Source organism: Fundulus heteroclitus, chromosome 2 (assembly GCF_011125445.2).
Source record: "Fundulus heteroclitus isolate FHET01 chromosome 2, MU-UCD_Fhet_4.1, whole genome shotgun sequence".
Taxonomy (NCBI): domain Eukaryota; kingdom Metazoa; phylum Chordata; class Actinopteri; order Cyprinodontiformes; family Fundulidae; genus Fundulus; species Fundulus heteroclitus.
Genome location: NC_046362.1, coordinates 11,077,028 through 11,095,245, shown reverse-complemented (window position 1 = coordinate 11,095,245; position 18,218 = coordinate 11,077,028). Strand labels below are relative to the sequence as shown.

The window sequence follows — 18,218 nt, the reverse complement described above, 5'->3', positions numbered from 1 at the left end:
ACACATGCCACCACCTAAGCTGTGGATTCTGCAGCTCCTCCAGAATAACCTTGGACCTCTTGGCTGTGTGCACTTCCCCTTTCACTTTGCAATCATGCACCACTTTACGACGAGCTTTCGTGTAAAATCCCAGTAAAATACAATGAAGTTTTTGATTGTAGGAAGGAAAAAAAAAATCTTAAAATGTTTAAGGATTGGGAATATTATAAATGACACCTTCCTATACTTTCCACGGTAAAACAACATCAGTAAAGGTCGCAATGGAAAATGTTTTTACTTATGTAAATATATATAGAACCATTCAACCCAAGATGCCCGCTTGGCCAATTTTATTGGATTGTTTGCTTCCTATATAGCCTTTAGGTGATTGCATGGGGCGCAGCCTTTTTTTATGTGAACTCCCTCCGGCTCAGTTTACAAACCATCCTCCGGCCACCTGTCCTTGTGCCTCCGCAGGCCAAACTAAAACTGGACTAACCTTTGGCTTTTGTCTTACCTCAATGCTGCTCGTACAATGTGTCATAAAACCGCTGTTACAGAACGGAAATTAGAAATCTAAAGAAAAACGCATATAATTGGTTCGTGTCTGCGCTGCATGTCAAATGAATGTACCGGCGTTATTTATGAAAGACACGAAAGGCAGGAGAAAGAAGCTTTAAGGAAACGGCACGGGGTATTTTCTAGCAATTCAAAATATGTGGGAATCAAACACCAGTTTTAGTTGATATTAATATTAGATGAGCAGAAATGGATGACCTGGAATAGCCTATCTCCCTTCTGGATTTCTTGGGCTAGGCTGTTTTTTTCTTCTTCTATAAATAAAGCCCCCGCACAAATGAATGACGTCTCCAACTTTTCTTTTCTTTTTTTTTTTCTTCTTCTCTCCCCTTCAGCTCGACTCCCTCACATCTTCATCTAAACTTTCCCAGCTGGCTGCCCTCAGTCACGAACATCCGACACTGACTTTGGCCCTCTCTGAGGATACGCTGCCATTTCCACTAATAGATGTCGCCGAAATATTTCAACGTACCCAAACATCTGAACCCATGGCACAGCTTTTATGGCCCCCTTTTTTTACAGCTTGAATATTGTTGAGAACCCGTGTAAAGCCGCCGTTGGTACACTGACAAGAGGCCGTAAAACGGACCACGGCTCTATTTTAGTGGGTCGTTCTCCTTCGGGGGAGACGCTATAAATTTGAGCTGATTGTTTCCCCCCCCCCCCCATCGTCTTTCAGAAAGTGCGAGGAGCTACTGTAGGTTGCATCTCCAGGAGGTGGGTTGCTGCCTCTAGGTACAGGTACATGTAAGGGTTTGGTGCAGGGATTATAGGGTTGCATTATCAGTGTGAGTATTTTTCTATTCATTTCATAGCAGCTACCTCACAGTAAGTCAGAGCAGCATCTTGCAGTTCTCAGGTCATTTTTTCTAAGCACTGTCGGTGTTTAACATCAGCAGCTGCTCGAACCGAGTCTTCTCACATGCCCGAGGGATTATGTGGTCACTCACCTTGTTTTGTCACCTGCAGAGAAACTCTCATCAGTTAGATTAACACTTTATTTTCTACACTTCTTAAATATTTCCTATGCAACGCAGCTATAGTTTCAGCAGTTTTATGCGTTTGTGACTTTGGGAATGCTTGCATCGAACTTGTGAAAATGAGTCGACATAACATGCATGCAGTGCGGTTTACAACAGATTTGTATTTAATGTGCCTTCGTTTTTCTAATTCTAGAGTGGTGATTTAAGTCAGCCATGTCAGATGGGTAAGTGCTGTCACCTTTAGTGTGTTCCTTTTTCTTCACTGATTATTGTGCTTCGATGCCAAGGTTGATAAATCGATCATGTTTTATTTCTCTCATTAACGCCCCCAAAGAAATGTAAGTATCGGTTATGGTACATTCTTTACAATACACACATTTCCGTTTGTCCTTGTAGGCTATAATCAAATATAGACACATATATATTTAGCGCCAGACTATAGGCATTAAATAATACATTTTAATAAATGCTCTTTATGTGTGAATTACAGAAAAAATCTAAGATCTCCTCCTCCAGAAGGCTGGGGTTAAAAGTAAGAGTTTCATTATTATTATTATTATTATTATTATTATTATTATTATTATTATTATTATTATTATTATTATTATTATTATTATTATTATTATTATTATATTATTATTTGCCTTGTAAGTTGTTTGACTATTAATTTAATTGACTTTAGCCCCTATAATCAGGTTTAATTTGTGCAACAGTCTTTAACTGCACTACCTTGTTTAAATTGATGTGTGGAGAGTTATGGGATATGGGTTGATGATTGCATTGAACACATATGTATAGTATATTTAAAAAGGTGTCCACAGCAAACACTTTTTTTTGTAAAAAGTTCATACTCCCAGTTATGCGTTCCCATGTATCATAGATATTGTTTAAATTTAAAAGCTTAAAAATAATAATAACATAAGAAGAAATGCTGCTTAAATACAAACACTGTATGGGTTTTAACTCGTAGATCAGGCTGCTGGCAGTTGCCACTCAGATGCTGCAGGAGGAAAAAGAGCAGAAGGCGAGGGAGAGAGAAGCTGTGCTGGCGGAGAGACTTCCTCCACTGAATCTGTCTGGTCTGTCTTTACAGGAGCTGCAGGTAAAGCCTTTTAATCCCAAGCCATTCCGTCTCTGATTGATCCCAACATATATTTTTTTTAGTTATAGATTATTCAGCACTAAATAGACCAGAACATTGCTTGCTTTTGTTGAAAGGACCTCTGCAAAGAATTGCACCACAAGATCGATGTTGTAGATGAGGAGCGGTACGACGTCGGCCTGAAGGTTTCCAAAAATGACACTGAGGTGAGGTCCTCACGAATGAACACCATTACCAGAGGAACAGTAGTCACAATAAATATTGCCTTTTTGAGACTAAAACTATTCTACAATAATATCTATAGCAGCTTTCTTTACCTTAAATGAGAGCTTACCAAGAGTCTTAGAATCACTAATTACTTTTCTGTATTCCTGTCTTTGGAGACTTCACTCACTCCGGAGGGGAGTCCCATGTATTTTAAGCTGCAAGTTAAGTTTTATTCTTCAAATACACTCCCAACTAGTGGCCAAAATCATCACTTAACAAAGGTTATTTCTGGCCCTCCATTAAAAAGTGGGATGGAAATAAACGGCGTGAGGCTGACGGCCGTTTGAATATTCTGACGAGTCAAACAGACACATTCACCTTTTCACACCTTCCTTAAAGATGTGAAAAGATGTAAAGAAGATGTTTTTTAAAAAAAGCACAAAAAGTACATTCCCTCAACCCCCTACAGGATAAAGCCGTGTACTCATCCTACACATGAATGTCACTGAAAGAGCTGAGAGAGACACAAACATCAACTAATGCCAGAGAAGGTGGGCCTTATTCCTCCTATTGTGGCACCGGGTTGGATTTTGTTATTTATGCCACTAAACGCCACTACTTCCTTCATGCTTAAAATCAGCTGAAAATTACCGAAGCGTCCCTGTCTCATGTTCACAAATCAGACATAATGGTTTCAGAATACTGAAGTAATGTGAGCAACGCAAGTCCATTCCTTACTCGGAAAAGTGCGGCAGGGCGGCTGTTCACTTTATATCAACGTTTTATTTCCAGTTAAGACGTGAAAAAATTTGTTTGTTGGGTTAAAAACAGACGATTATGTAATGTTTACGAGAAAAATTAATTAAACGCCTTTTTTGTGTTGACTGAAAATGAAACGTTAACACAAAGTTGACAACTGCCCTGGTTCACTTCTTTTTTTTTGAGTGAGCCACATTGATCAGCTGGAAAAACCCGGCAGCATCACCGAGGAGGTCTGAGGACATCTCATAGCCTGCCTGTATATTTGGTGTGTCTTAGGAAATACCGCTGAGAGTAATACGACTGCCTGTACATGTAAATTTGACTTGACTGGTGAGGTGGATGATGATATATAATCATGCCCTCCCTTGGGCAGATTGAAAACATGAAAATCAAGATTACTGAGATCCAGAGTAAGTTCAAGAAGCCTCACCTGAAGAGAGTGAAGATCTCGGCAGAAGCGATGCTGAGTGTCCTGCTGGGCTCCAAACACAAGGAGTCCTTTGACTTCAAGGCCAACCTCAAAACCGTCAAGAAGGAAGAAGAAAAGGTGAACCTGGTTTTCATCGTTTTCATCATCGTCTTATTTTCCTCCAATAATCACTTTTTTCTACGTATTTGTCGATGGTGTTTTGTTCCCCAACAGAAAGAAGAGGTTACTGACTGGCGTAAGAATGTGGAGGCCATGTCTGGGATGGAGGGCAGGAAAAAGCTCTTTGATGCTTCTGGCAACTAAAGAAAAAAAAAGAAAGTCTTTGCTTTCTGTGTTGTGATTTTTTTTTTAAATTAGGTAACAGGTACCACTTTTTTCCTCCAAAAAAAAAAAAAAAAAAAGATTGAAAAAGCAGGATCTAATCTGCACATCATCATGCAAACAGACTCACGCTTGTGGAAAATATTGCAGCAGAAGGATCCCTTTACCTCCAGCAGGTGGCAGCAAAGCTCTTTACAGCGTGAGCGCCTGTAGACACTTTTGGACATGTAATAAAGCAGTCTTGTTTTATCTGTATGAACTGTTTTATTTTTGTTATAACAAACTGTCTTAATGTGGTATAAAAAACTGGATTGGCCATTAAAAATGTGTCTAAAATATAAAAACAGACAACACTGTCAGTTTTAGCTTCTGTATTTAATATTCAGACCCTTAACAGAGAGGAAATTATAGGTTGTTGTTCTCGTTGTCGTTGTTGTTTTGCTATTTTCGTCCAGACTTGATCAAGTTTAATTCGACCCATCACACAGTTAAAAGAAAGTACACTCTGCCCCTTCTGGGCCTTTAATTTATAAATGATGTGGTCCTTATCAGGTTTTAAAGTTATTTTTGATCTTAACCTCAGGTGTACGAAATCACACTACTTAAATCTGTCGTACAGATTCATCAAAATTACTCAAAACTTTATTGAAAAGCTGATGTATTTTTCTATCATTCAGCTTAAAAAGCGATCCTTGTTTATTATGTAGAGTCATTTTAGAGAGAGGGATATATTTTATGTACATATGCATTTCTGTTCATTTTTTACGCTAATGGCTTACAATTAACACCCACAATTAACTTCTTTAGAAAATGAAAATATCACATGACTTTAGCCTACTGTAAGTCCAATAGTTTTGAATGTCTCTCATATTCTCCGGTGGTCTTTGATTCATATTCTCAAGGTTGTGGCTATCCCTGTAGCCTCTGCGCCTTTTTCTACCACTTTTTTTTCCCCATTCCACTCTATTTTCCCATTTTTCTGCCAGCCAGCAGCCTCTGATTTCTATGTTAGCTCTTCTGGAGAATCACAATCTTGGAACTTTCGGCAGCTGTAAGCTGTGATCATTAAAATGAACAGAACTAAAAGCTTCAAAGACGGTAAATACAAAGAAGTAAACAAACTACTTTTAGAAAATATTCCTTTTTGTTGCGATGCATCTGTACAGCGAACACAGGGTCCCCAATGGAAACGTTCTTAGGTGTAAAAAGCACTATCGGATGTCACCGCCTCCTCTTTAGACACACCAAGAAAGCATCACAGGTGAACCCTCCTAAGAACGTCCAAGAATTTCACACCTCACACACGTGCGGTAGGAGAGATGCAGTCCAAGAATGGGAGAGTCTATTTCAGTGAGCCTCTCACATGAGCCATGAAATCTATATATCTACCCTCTTTCATCCCTTTGAGTCACAGACAAGGGAACTCTTCAGCATTTAAAACCCACTTCCAAAGGTAAGGATTTTTTTTTGTAAGGAGACATAAACGTGCATCGGACCAAAGTTATTGTTGTCTCGACAGAAATTGGGTTACTTGTTCACATTCAGATACGTTGTATGGCTCCATAACCTAAAAAAAAAAAAGAATAAAATGTTATGTGTTCTTACTTTTTTAATTTTTGCATTTTAGTTAAAGTCTTAAATAATCTTCAAGTTTAAGATTCACATCTGATTGCTGCTGTTCATCGTGAACATGGAGAGAATTACCAATTGTTTTTAACTCATCTGTCTGATATTTGTAGACCTAACAAGGTGGAAATAGGAACTTCGATCATGCCGGAAACGTAAGTTATTCTGCAGAAGCTCTTATGTATTTAGTATGTGAGTGCATATTTTATACCATTAATCCTTTTTCCCCCCTTCACATCATGGGCACAAATTCTCACCTCATCAGCAATACGGTGAGTCAAGATGGTTTACATGTTGTTGTTTTTTTGTCTGTTGGTACAGACCTGTCAGCAACTAAAAACAATCTGTTCTAACAGCTTGGGTCTTTAACTCCACACAGATTGGGACAATTAAGAAATAACGTATAGTCAAATAGGGGACAATCATACCAACAAAACAGTTTGGTTTTATATTTTAGTCTGTGTGCTTTAACACTGCGACCACCACGGCATATATAAATAATCTTACCAGCACACATGATAATGTTGCATTACTGAACTAACGTCAAAGTCATCTTTCTCACTCTGTTACAGAAACCGAAGCCAAAGATCTCTGCATCTCGCAGATTATTCTTGAAGGTATGCCCTGTGTAAATATTTACCCAACTTTGCTGAAATTTCCACATCCTTAAAGCAAAAAAAAAAAAAAAAAAAAAAACTTTGCTTTTTCAGACCAAACTGTTAAAGAGGGCAATGACTATGCTGGAGAATGAACAGGAACGCAGAAAAGAGAATCGAGAGAAGGTCCTGGAAGAGAAACACCCAACCCTCCAGCTGTCAGGCCTGTCCAAGGAAGAATTACAGGTACACTTATAACTTTCAATTGAGCACATTATGCTTTTTTCCTTTTTTTTTTTGGTTCAATATATTAAAAAACATCATATATTTACGGAGCGGTCCAAATATTTTTGTATCACTTCCTTCTTATCCTCTTAATTTCTGGTGATTACACTTGAATTAAATTCGTTGTGGTTTAATTTGTGTAGATGTCTGTAACGGCAACATTTTCTCCCATCCAAATCATTAAAAATTTTCATATTTAAACTCCTGGCAAACTCTGAGCATAGAAAAGTATTCTTTAAACAATTTATAAACATAACTGTCACGAGCTTTAATGGTGAACAAAGCATACTTTCCAGAAAATCTAAACTCACTCGGTGCATTACTCTGCTGTCATACTAATTCTCATATGCGTCATACGGCTTTTATAGATTTAATTTGTGGTATAATGGAATATACAACATAAACTGTGGAAATATTTATGCCCCCAGAACTTTTTTTAACATATTATCCTGTTTTTGTTTTTATTTATTTTTATTTGAGATGGGACAGTACATATTAATTAACATGAGTTCTAAAGCCCACATGTGATATTTTATAAACAAGTTTTATGTCGCAAAATTTAATCACATTTTCCCAATTAGAAATGTATATATTGAGAGACTATGACAGTTACAGCCAAACTTTTTTTTAAAAACATTTCATATGTATTTTACTTGGTGAGCCAACAAAAGTAGTGCAGAATAATGGAGAAGGAAAAGCATTCAAGCTTAGAAAGATAAAAAAAAAGTGTCTCTGAACATGCTTGTTCAGCATCTGACACCACAGATTCACAGTTGAGTTTAAGTCTGGACTTTGACTAGGCCTGTTGTTAATCTAGTTTTCATTAAAGGGATATAAAGGTTAAAGGGGCTAAAAACAATTTCCTGCCACACTTTTCAGAATTTTACTTATAAAACCATTTTAAAATAATATACAATTTTCCTTCCCCGTTATAACTATTCTAATTACTTTATATGGTTGTATAACAACAAATTTCTAATATAGGCCTACTGAGGGTTGCGGCCGCGTAATATGAAAAAAAGAATTGAAAACTTAATAGTCACATTAACTCTATGCATCAATGTGTTATTTTTTAACCATGTTTGGTGGTAAAATTTTCAGTAGAAAAATATCTCAGTTAAATAAAACCCCTTGAAGATTTTTTGGCTCAAATTCACTTTAGTTTCGGTCTTAATGCAGCCAAGGTAGCGTATGTGTCCCGCAAACACCTGTTTATGCAGATTCAACACATACTAAGGATTGTGTGTGCAGCTGATTGCAGCTCAATCAGAACTATGTCCAATCATGCCTAATATTGATAATTTGTATTTAAAGAGCAATGCCATGTGACTGTTAGCTTGTTGCAAAAGTAAGTACATATTGGCAGAGGCGAAAGCTAACAAGCTAACAGACGTACGCTTTAACCATCCAATTCATCTGCTGATGAATCAGCTGACTGTGAGGGATGAGGGGCTAAAGTCCTTCAGTGAGCCTGAGAAACATGGCGTTTCTGTCCACAGACCCTTTGCAAAGAGCTCCACCAGAGAATTGATGTCATCGATGAAGAGCGCTACGACATTGCTAGCAAAGTGGCAATAAATGACAAAGAGGTGAGTTATTCCAATAAATACAGCACCATCCACACTATTGGCCGTCCTGTTAAAGTAATAATTTGAATGATATTCCATGACTTCCTATTTCCAGGTTTGTGAATACTGTGTCACAAAAAGGTGTGCAGAACATGCCCTTTAAATTTGGATTCATCTTCAGAAGTCAGAAAAGGCTACGAGAATAGAAATCTATACAGCTGACCATTCATTTTAAGACTGTGGAGGACATCTTTCTAGAGATGCCCATCCTTGTGGAGAGTGTTTCACATCCATGTGTTGCATTCATCTTTTTTTAAGAAAGAAAACATCTCCAGTATAGGAGACATATGTTATGGACGCACGGAACCTACTACATGTGTAATGATCAGAGGTAGGGGACCCAGAATTCCACCAGACCAGCAGAGGTTCAGATGAGTATTTTTATTAACAAAAATCAAAAAACAGGGAAAAAGCCAAACAAACACCGTCAAACCCAAAAGATGGCAGAAAAACAAACCTTCCAGCAGGACAGGTAAAAATATGAACGGACAGGCAGAACAGGATGGCTCAGGTTACTGGAGAAAACAGGGTCAAACATCCAAAAGCAAAACATACAAAGAATGTTGCAGGAGACGACTCACCCGTAAACTCAACAAGAATCCAGACTAGACAGAACTCAAAAACAGCCAGATAATAAAAGACAGGAGAGAGAAGGAAAACTAAAACATAAACCAGAACAGAACTCAGAATATTACAACATGCTATGGAAATGTAAAATATTGTGTTTAGTTGTAAAGGTGGGCTTTTGATTTGTTTTGCACAAAGATACAGAACTTGTCTCAAAAGATCTTTGAGCTGAAGGGCAAGATGAAGAAGCCGAACCTGAGGAAGGTGAGGGTGTCTGCAGGAGCCATGCTGGGAGCCCTGCTGGGGGCGAAGGTAAAAGAGTCAGTGGACTTCAAGGCAAACCTAAAGACTGTGAAGAAAGAGGAGGAAAAGGTAAGGGGGCAAGATGTAGACTCGCATGTGAGGTGGCGTCAGATATGTAGTTAAGCAGTAACACGTGTACATACATGATATAATCCTGTAATAGAGGAATAAGAAATAGTATTGTTAAAATTGTCATGAAGGAAACCCTAATCTGCAGCAAGGAATATAGTCAAAGTGCACCCGCCTCCTCGCTGAGCTTAAAATCCTCTCATGTGTTTGATTGGAGTGAACTGATTGAAATTTTTTGTTCCAACGGCCCACAGAAAGAAGAGGTGACTGACTGGCGTAAGAACGTGGACGCCATGTCTGGGATGGAGGGCAGAAAGAAGCTGTTTGACTCCGCCCAGTAGATTTGGGACTAATGTCACTGTAAAACCACTGCATTGGAAAGATTAAAATATTGTAGACTCACTTTATTATCTGACAGTGAAAAATAGGGAAAGTATGAATTGTGATACGGTTTTGAGTTTATAGGCTACAAAGGTGACCATTCTGACTTTGGGATCATTTTTTGTTGAACGCACATTAATGCATAGTGTGTATTCCACCCACTTGTGTGTGTCCGTTCCACTATTACCTGGAGCATTACAACTTTTCTTCTTTATTATTGGGTTGAAAAACAAACAGGCATAGAAAGGTGAATCTTAAACAGTCTTAAGATTGTCCTAAAAGCTTAACTCTGGATTGAAAGGACAGTGAATTCACATTCTTATATATATAAGCAGTTTATACCGGAATCAGCTCGTCATGGATCACACGAAGGTGCTTATCCTTGAAAACATGGGAAGTTACTGTGAATTATTCAGATGAATCAGTCTTATGATTTATTTGTAAGGGAGCCAAGAATGCTGTCGTTTTTTATGGAGAACACTTGTAAAATGTCTGTGTATGCTCAAAAATACTCGCAATACATTTATCGTATTTTCTAGCTGTCACTCATAAAATGTGTTATTCACATATTAGAACTGTTTTAGAACAACATGATATGTCCAATGTTTTAGTATGCAAAGCAGTTTTTCATTCTCTGCAAACATCTAAATAAACTACATTATTATTTCTGACTTTGTCTGCATTAATAAAGGGTTTTCTGTTGGTGTTTGCCTGAATCTGTTGTAAAAGGATCAAAGGTTGTTTAAGACTGTCTCTGTCACGATATCCAAGAGTTGGTTTATGGATTTGTTCCTTTGTTCGTTCTATGTTCATTTGGTATTAGATCCTGTTAGATTTCTTCCCTGTGTCTTCCAGGTAGACTTTAATAATTAGGGTTACTTCTATATACAATTTGGGTCTATACAAAGCTGGGTTTTATTTAGGATTATGAGAGTAGAGAGGGCTGAAAGCAAACGGCCATTCCAACTTTCGTTTTCTAATTTTTGTTTGCAAAAACATTTCTAACAAATATCTTCACAATTATTATTATTATTATTATTATTATTATTATTATTATTATTATTATTATTATTATTATTATTATTATTATTATTATTATTATGTGTTGGCCTATGTAAGATGCTTGTTACATCTTCTTTTAGGCCTTTACATGCACATCTGCCTTGATGACATACTTGACCACATGCTTTTTTTGTTGTAGTTGTTTTTTGTTGTTGTTTCTTGGTAACTGGTTGGTTCGTCTTCCTTGTGGGGCTCACTCGCGGCACCGTTATGGCCATTCACATGGCAGCATTAAAATATCTGCTGAAATTTTACTCAGGAAAAAACAGGGTTGCACATATATATATATATATATATATATATATATATATATATATATATATATATATATATATATATATATATATATATATATATATATATATATATATATATATTTAAATATAAAACAAATTGCTCATCTACGTAAACAACACTTTTACAGCGCGCAAGTTCCGCCCCCTTCTCTTCTTCCCCCATACTCCTTCCTCCACCGCGAGCTTGCCCGGACCGTTCCTAATATGGGCATAACGTTCACCGGAGGGAACGCTCCGATGGCAGATACGGCTCTCCGATTGGACGACCGCCACGTTCGCTAGCAACGTTCGGGGCGGACGCTGCTGCGGCCTGGCGAGTCCCGTCAACGTTGACGACAGTGTCGACTGCATTTCTACCGGGTTTTAAACTCAACCAGGGTAAGGTAATGCTTTTTGTGACACGTTCTGGTTGTTTCGGAGAAAGATCCTTGATTACATGTATGCACCAGCCTTGTTTCTTTTTTTTTTTTTTTTTTTTGCATGAAGGGCTGTGATAATGCGCAGCGTTAACTGTGCCGGGTCACCCATCCTTTAGCAGAGATCAGCAATGCATAGATAGCGGCTGTGGACACTGATGCTGTTGTTTTGAGGCTAAGTGCTGTTGACGCAGCCGCCTTCAGCAGGTCTCTTTTGCTTGAATAAGGTTTCAAAACGTACACAATACTTTTGAACTGAGATCACCCACTTGTAACTTGTGTTAACACACATGCATGCGCGCGCGTGTGTGTGTGTGTGTGTGTGTGTGTATAGGCTATCTCTCTCTCTCTCTCTCTCTCTCTCTCTCTCTCTCTATCTATCTATATATATATATATATATATATATATATATAGATATAGATATAGATATAGATATATATGTATATATATATAGATATAGATATATATATATATAGATATATATATATATATATATATATATATATATATATATATATATATATATATATATATAGATATATATATATATATATATATATATATATATATATATAGATATATATATATACATATACACACACACATGCATCCGTGTGTGTGTGTATATAGGCTATATATTTATATATACACACACACACACACACATAGCTGCTATTGTCACCCCTTATTTGTGTCATTTCTGTTAAATAATGTGTGTGTGTTTGATTTTCTGCCGCCAGTTCTTCGGATGTCCAAGTACAAACTGGTTCTGCTGAGGCATGGCGAGGGCGCCTGGAACAAGGAGAACCGCTTCTGCAGCTGGGTTGACCAGAAGCTGAGCGAGGACGGCGTGAAAGAAGCCCAGGACTGCGGCAGGCTTCTCAAGCAGCAGGGCTACAAGTTTGACTTGGTGTTCACCTCCATCCTCAGCCGCTCTATCCAGACAGCGTGGCTGGTGCTGGAGGCCATGGGCCAGGAGTGGGTCCCCGTCGTCAAGTCGTGGAGGCTGAACGAGCGCCACTACGGAGGCCTGATCGGGCTCAACCGGGCAGAAATGGCCCGGCAGCACGGAGAGGAAAAGGTGAAGGTGTGGAGAAGGAGCTACGACGTCACCCCACCTCTGATTGAGGAGTCCCACCCTTACTTTTTGGAGATCTACAACGACCGCAGGTACACCACCTGCGATGTGGCGAGGGAGAATCTCCCCCGAGCAGAGAGCCTGAAGGAGGTTCTGGACAGGCTGCTGCCGTACTGGAACAGCACTGTGGCCCCAGAGATTCAGAAAGGCAAGACTGTGCTCATTTCTGCTCACGGAAACAGCTGCAGGGCCCTCCTCAAACACCTGGAAGGTATGCTGCTGTCTTTTGTTTTTTTGTGTGGGACCCATATAATGAAATCAGCAGGTAACTTCTCCTCTTTAAAGGCCGCTGGTTCTCACCAGAGCCGCTGAATTAGGAAGTACATGCGGCATTTCAGATCCAGAAATGGCAGCTTGAACTTGTGCAAAAAGGTCATCGAGTTTATGTTACGTTTCACTGTAATATGAAATCCGGGCTGACCTTTTACTACACTTATAAGCCTTCAGGGTCTCAGTGGGCCATGCCTCACTCAGCAGCTTGGCAAATATTCGTGGTCATCATTCATTTTTACAAAATCCTTCACCTTTTACCGTCCCCAAATATTTGGCATTAATGCAGAATAAGAGGAAATCAGAGAAGCCAATCCGACTGGACTTGCAGGAGATTCTGTTGTCGGATAGTACGAAATGTACCACTTTATCTAATATATGTATTACAGTATGCACGGAAGAATACATAACCTATCTTTTCAGTTGAAATGTATCCCCCCATGCAGCTTTCCCACAGCATAATATGGCTACAACCATATCACACCCTAAAGATTAGGTGTATAGGTTGATGTGCAGTGTTGATAATTGATAGTTATCTTTGTCATTTTAACGTACATTCCAATGAAATCCATCCTCTGCATTTATCCCATCCCCCAGGGAGCTGTGGAGCATTCTGAGGTTAAGGGATTTGTAGGATTTGAACCAGAAAACCCTGCAGCCTCTCCAGGATGCACCACTCCCCCCACATATGACCCACATATTGCCATTTCAATTTTCAGCCCATCTGATCACAGCTTTGTCTTGGTCTGTGCCTTAGAACCCCAGTGAATGCATAACTTACAGGTTTCTGGTTGGAATGTAACAAAATGTCAGACAAAGTATAAGGAGTATTAATATAATTATTATTCGTTGTCAAGACTATATAGGCACCCCACAATATATTCCTGTTTCTGAAGGTTAAGCACAGGCGTGGCTTCAGTGGCTGCCATTCGGTCCGCATGGCAGGGATTGGGCAGAGTTGTTTCAGTCCTGCAGCGTTCCCAGAGATCTAATGTATTGACTGCTGTCAGGATGGAAGGACCATTTCACCCAGTATAAGAAAAAGTGTTTCTGAACAGAATTACCAACTACAGCTTTAATCTAGTTTGCTGAGCAGGTGATATGTTGCTTTTTAAATCATTGCATCTAGTGGGACACTTCACCGTTTTAACCAATGAATCAGTGAATGCCCACTGCAGTCACGCTGTCAGTGGGCGAGTGTGTGGGGGACGGCTGTCTGACACAAAAGTATTAGTACCAGACAATTCAATGTAGCTCAGTTCACTTTTTCTATCTATCTATCTATCTATCTATCTATCTATCTATCTATCTATCTATCTATCTATCTATCTATCTATCTATCTATCTATCTATCTATCTATCTATCTATCTATCTATCTATCTATCTATCTATCTATCTATCTATCTATCTATCTATCTATCTATCTATCTATCTATCTATCTATCTATCTATCTATCTAGTTCAATCCAGTCATAAAGATGGATTCAAACTTGATTGTATACATTTTATTTATTTAACAGGGCCAAATGCAGTGAACTTTGCTTGATATTTTATGTAAGGAAACCCAGCCGACTGCATCGAGTAACTACAGTTTCAGCAATTCCTCCCTCCAGCATTAAGACGTGGCAGCAGTGGACAGTTCAACGCATCGGGTCCTTTGCTTAGCAGCAATCCCTCATACAGAGCTCACATGTAGCGACAGAGGAAAGAAAAACTCGATGCTAACAGGAAGAAACCTCCAAGAGAAGCTGACCAGAGGGAAAAACAAAAGAAAACCTAAAGTTCATGGCAGCAATCGCTTCAGATGATAATAAGAGAAAGTAGCAGAGTGAGGTAGGAAGGTAGTCATAATGTCCTCCAGCAGCCTAGGCATACAGCAGCATAACTACAGAGCTAGCTCAGGATAATCTAAGCCACTCTCTCTGAAAGATTTATCACAAAGTCTCTTATTTTTGGCACTGGTGGTCTTTATTTGACAGCAGGCTTACAGGAAATGGGGTTGAGAGAAAGGGCAAAGACATCTATCTAAGTTCCATGGGACTTGAACCCGGGAAGGGCGCGTTGTGCGTTGAGGCCTCCCAACACGGGTCATGTGCTCTACACCCCGCGCCCCGCTCCTAGTCTTAAAAGTACAAAATCGTTAGGTTTTCTGAGCCCGCTCTACATTTAGAAACAAGATAAGATGCTGCTTTGTTGATCCTTATGGGGGAAATTCAGTCGTTAACATTTCCTGCAAGATAAATCCTCTCTGTATTTGTGCGTTCACAAACACACGTGCAGAATTAGAGTGCTACACATTATCAATCTGGCTGGCCAGGTTATTCAGGTGTTACAGCAGCACGAAAACAAGCACATTATCAATAAAGTAAAAAGCATTCATAGGAATAATAGCTCTATATATAACATTAAATGTACAAAGTGGCGTAGGGTCTTTGGATGAAAATTTAAATGGTGAATTTCTTTCTGCTAAATGCTACAGATTCAATTCAATTTTATTTATATAGCACCAATTCATGAAACATGTCATCTTAAGGCACTTTACAAAGTCAAATTTAATCCTATTAAACAGATTGATAAAAAATGTCCTATATAAGGAAGCCAGTTGATAACATCAAAGTCCCGACAAGCAGCATTCACTCCTGGAGAAGCGTAGAGCTACAGGGAGAGTCGTCTGCATTGTCCATGGCTTTGCAGCAATCCCTCATACTGAGCAAGCATGAAGCGACAGTGGAAAGAAAAACTCCCCATTAACGGGAAGGAAAAAGCTCCAGCAGAACCAGGCTCAGTATGAACGGTCATCTGCCTCGACCGACTGGGGGTTAGAGAAGACAGAGCAGAGACACAACAAGAGAGACAAAAAAGCACAGAAGCACACATTGATCTAGTAATCTGTTCTACATTAGATGGTAGTAGCAGGTGATCAACTATGGTGGTACAATATATTAATAATAAAAATTCTAGACAGGTGATATAAAGACGTCAACGTACGTTCTAATAAAAACAGGTTTTCTTACAGTCGGTAACCTACTAAAGTAATTTTTAATTAATTTCCACATGATCTAAATTCAACAGTAGCAGAGGAGGAGGCAATGTTACAAATCAACAGTGGTCTGACAGCAGTTCATTATGTTTATAATCTGAGTCAGTCCCTCCTTTTAACAGGTATTTCAGATCAAGACATTGCCAACGTGACTTTACCTACGGGGATACCTGTGCAACTGGAGCTGGACGACAACCTGAAGCCGGTGAAACCTCGGCAGCTGCTGGGAGACCAGGCTAAGATCCAGGCGGCCATCAAGAAGGTGGAGGACCAGGGAAAGGCCAAACAAGCAACCTGACTACGTGCGCGCCGCTCCCACCGCCCCGCTCACTGCATTAACACGTCCGGTGAAGGCCACCGTCTTAAACAGATTGAATTATTCTGTATAACGATAGCCAGTGACAACGACGCGTTGCAGTCGTTGGATCTCTAAGGTTAGGTCTAATCGTTACTGATAAGTTGCGCGTGTGATTGTTGGCTTAAGCAGGATCAGGTTTCTGCGCACTGGAGGTTCTGGAGATCAAGAAAAACTTGTGCTCCAAATGTTTTAGCTAGGCGCTGGACTGTGTTTCGTGTGTAAATGTTGAGGAAAACACTGGTCATTGTCTTAGTTGCCTGTATGTTGAACCTTTTTATTATTTATTTACTCACATCTGCTTTAATGTTTTGCAGAAATTAATGAAACGGAGGGGAAGAAACCCCATAAAGCTCATATTAGTCCTGGTAAAGTCTAATTTCTTGTTGCATTAGGGCTTTATCCCTTCATGTTAAGCCTGTGATTTTAGTGTTTTAGCTGCTTCATACGTTTGTTACAGAGCTTCCAACAGTCTGCTTATTTATCGAATAAAGCACTAGATTAACAAGCCTTACCTCATTAAAAAATGAAAGGTTGGGATGCTCATTCCAGTATATTGTTCAATATGAGCTACGTGCCACTAAAATCCTACATATGTGTAAAATATTAATGCATTTGAATTGCATATTGTTTATACCGTGCATCACCTCTGGCACAGGAACAAGCTGTAAACTACGGTCCTGTGCCTATGGGTATGGCAACTGATTGTGATCTGCACTTTTAGTGAGAACGTTTTAAACATTTAGGTTACGTGTGCCAACTTGGACGGGTTAACTTTATTTTGTAGAGGTACGGTCTATTTAATTGGCTAATGTTGGCATCATTGTATTTTTTTTCTCTTGCTTTCAGGTCAAAAATGTTAGTAATGGTACAAGCTGTATAAACGTGGTGAGCGAGCAGAACTCCCGTTTTGTCCATGTAATTTGTGCAATAGCTGTGTTTTCGTGTTGCGTTTCACCGTCGCCGTTGTTTTGCGCGCCGGCTTGCGGCGTCACGAGAGTCAATGAACAAATACTTGAGGATTTGCAAATACTTGAAGGTGGTAGGCAACACTGATGTTTGTCATTTCCTGTCATTTTAACCCTATTTGAAAGGTTGCTGTTTAATGGATATAAAAGACTGCTAATTTTCATTGATGCCTGCCTGTTTTTTTATGGGTTTTGCTAAGCTTTGTCCTATCAGGGTTGAATTTAAGTTATGTTAAGACACGGAGACATATTTAGGTAAGGCTGATAATACTAAGAAAAACAAAAAAAACAAAAACGCCAATATACAGTATCTAACTGTATTTAATTATCCATGCATACATTGGGTTCTAGTTGCTTACAGAATTACCAGCTATGGGGGACCCAGACCAGTGGGTCTTTTGCAATCATTTTTCTGTAAACAAACCAGTTACTGAGGCAAAGACAAAGTCTTCAATTGCTGATTCTTATTTAATTCATGCACCGTGTCTGTCAGCTAACCATTGAACGTGCATCTCGGCCAACTGTGTGATGATAAGTGTGATAAAAAGCGATGCAGCGTTGTTTTTTTTGTTTGTAGATTATGGCATTTGAAACAACAGACTCATCATGAGTCTGATCAAGTAAAGAGAAACTCCCTAAATCTATATGAACTAGACTTTTTGGTTATATTACAACACACAGTGCCTTTTAACAAAGTTGTGAGAGAAATTCAGTCCTGTTTCATTCGTTTCCCGTTTGGTCAAACTACAACCACAGACGCTGACGTTTTTCACAGCGACACAAAGCAGCGCGTAGCTGCGAGTTGGAAGGAAATGACCTGCACTCTACAGATAAAACAGTGGAAAGCATAACG

The 18,218-nt window shown here is 39.1% G+C and overlaps 3 protein-coding genes across 6 annotated transcripts; all 3 read left to right on the top strand.

Moving 5' to 3' along the window:
* Positions 1 to 1,202: 1,202 nt before the first annotated feature.
* Positions 1,203 to 4,618, top strand: LOC105938515 (troponin I, slow skeletal muscle). Of its 3 annotated transcripts, none has more exons than XM_021307429.2 (8): positions 1,203 to 1,275; positions 1,735 to 1,765; positions 1,876 to 1,879; positions 2,032 to 2,073; positions 2,512 to 2,643; positions 2,760 to 2,849; positions 3,986 to 4,159; positions 4,256 to 4,618. In XM_021307429.2, the coding sequence occupies exons 2-8, from the start codon at positions 1,755 to 1,757 to the stop codon at positions 4,343 to 4,345; spliced, it is 543 nt and encodes a 180-aa protein (XP_021163104.1). In that variant the 5' UTR covers positions 1,203 to 1,275; positions 1,735 to 1,754; the 3' UTR covers positions 4,346 to 4,618. The 3 variants fall into 3 exon arrangements, with proteins under 3 accessions (XP_021163104.1, XP_021163105.1, XP_012735720.2); XM_021307430.2 differs by lacking the exon at positions 1,203 to 1,275 and adding an exon at positions 1,287 to 1,346; XM_012880266.3 differs by lacking the exons at positions 1,203 to 1,275; positions 1,735 to 1,765; positions 1,876 to 1,879 and having other exon boundaries at positions 2,002 to 2,073.
* Positions 4,619 to 5,718: 1,100 nt separating this feature from the next.
* LOC105938517 (troponin I, slow skeletal muscle) lies at positions 5,719 to 10,489 on the top strand. Its single transcript, XM_012880269.3, has 8 exons — positions 5,719 to 5,816; positions 6,103 to 6,144; positions 6,255 to 6,261; positions 6,562 to 6,606; positions 6,700 to 6,831; positions 8,370 to 8,459; positions 9,264 to 9,437; positions 9,692 to 10,489. The coding sequence occupies exons 1-8, from the start codon at positions 5,734 to 5,736 to the stop codon at positions 9,776 to 9,778; spliced, it is 660 nt and encodes a 219-aa protein (XP_012735723.3). The 5' UTR covers positions 5,719 to 5,733; the 3' UTR covers positions 9,779 to 10,489.
* An 828-nt stretch (positions 10,490 to 11,317) lies between these two features.
* bpgm (2,3-bisphosphoglycerate mutase) lies at positions 11,318 to 17,529 on the top strand. Of its 2 annotated transcripts, none has more exons than XM_021307434.2 (3): positions 11,318 to 11,559; positions 12,334 to 12,942; positions 16,165 to 17,529. In XM_021307434.2, exons 2-3 carry the CDS (start codon positions 12,342 to 12,344, stop codon positions 16,338 to 16,340), a joined length of 777 nt encoding a protein of 258 aa, XP_021163109.2. In that variant the 5' UTR covers positions 11,318 to 11,559; positions 12,334 to 12,341; the 3' UTR covers positions 16,341 to 17,529. The 2 variants fall into 2 exon arrangements, with proteins under 2 accessions (XP_021163109.2, XP_012735714.2); XM_012880260.3 differs by having other exon boundaries at positions 11,320 to 11,554.
* The last annotated feature ends 689 nt before the right edge of the window (positions 17,530 to 18,218 follow it).

What these genes read in the sequence shown, in the direction of transcription:
- LOC105938515 (XM_012880266.3), top strand. Translation starts at nt 2,008, where the DNA reads ATGCTCTTTATGTGTGAATTACAGAAAAAATCTAAGATCTCCTCCTCC. An exon ending in CCAGAAGGCTGGGGTTAAAA is followed by an intron (nt 2,074 to 2,511) that starts GTAAGAGTTTCA and finishes TTTAACTCGTAG; the next exon opens with ATCAGGCTGCTGGCAGTTGC. An exon ending in TCAAGAAGGAAGAAGAAAAG is followed by an intron (nt 4,160 to 4,255) that starts GTGAACCTGGTT and finishes GTTCCCCAACAG; the next exon opens with AAAGAAGAGGTTACTGACTG.
- LOC105938517 (XM_012880269.3), top strand. Translation starts at nt 5,734, where the DNA reads ATGAAATCTATATATCTACCCTCTTTCATCCCTTTGAGTCACAGACAA. An exon ending in TGTCCAAGGAAGAATTACAG is followed by an intron (nt 6,832 to 8,369) that starts GTACACTTATAA and finishes TTCTGTCCACAG; the next exon opens with ACCCTTTGCAAAGAGCTCCA. An exon ending in TGAAGAAAGAGGAGGAAAAG is followed by an intron (nt 9,438 to 9,691) that starts GTAAGGGGGCAA and finishes AACGGCCCACAG; the next exon opens with AAAGAAGAGGTGACTGACTG.
- bpgm (XM_021307434.2), top strand. Translation starts at nt 12,342, where the DNA reads ATGTCCAAGTACAAACTGGTTCTGCTGAGGCATGGCGAGGGCGCCTGG. An exon ending in CCTCCTCAAACACCTGGAAG is followed by an intron (nt 12,943 to 16,164) that starts GTATGCTGCTGT and finishes TCCTTTTAACAG; the next exon opens with GTATTTCAGATCAAGACATT.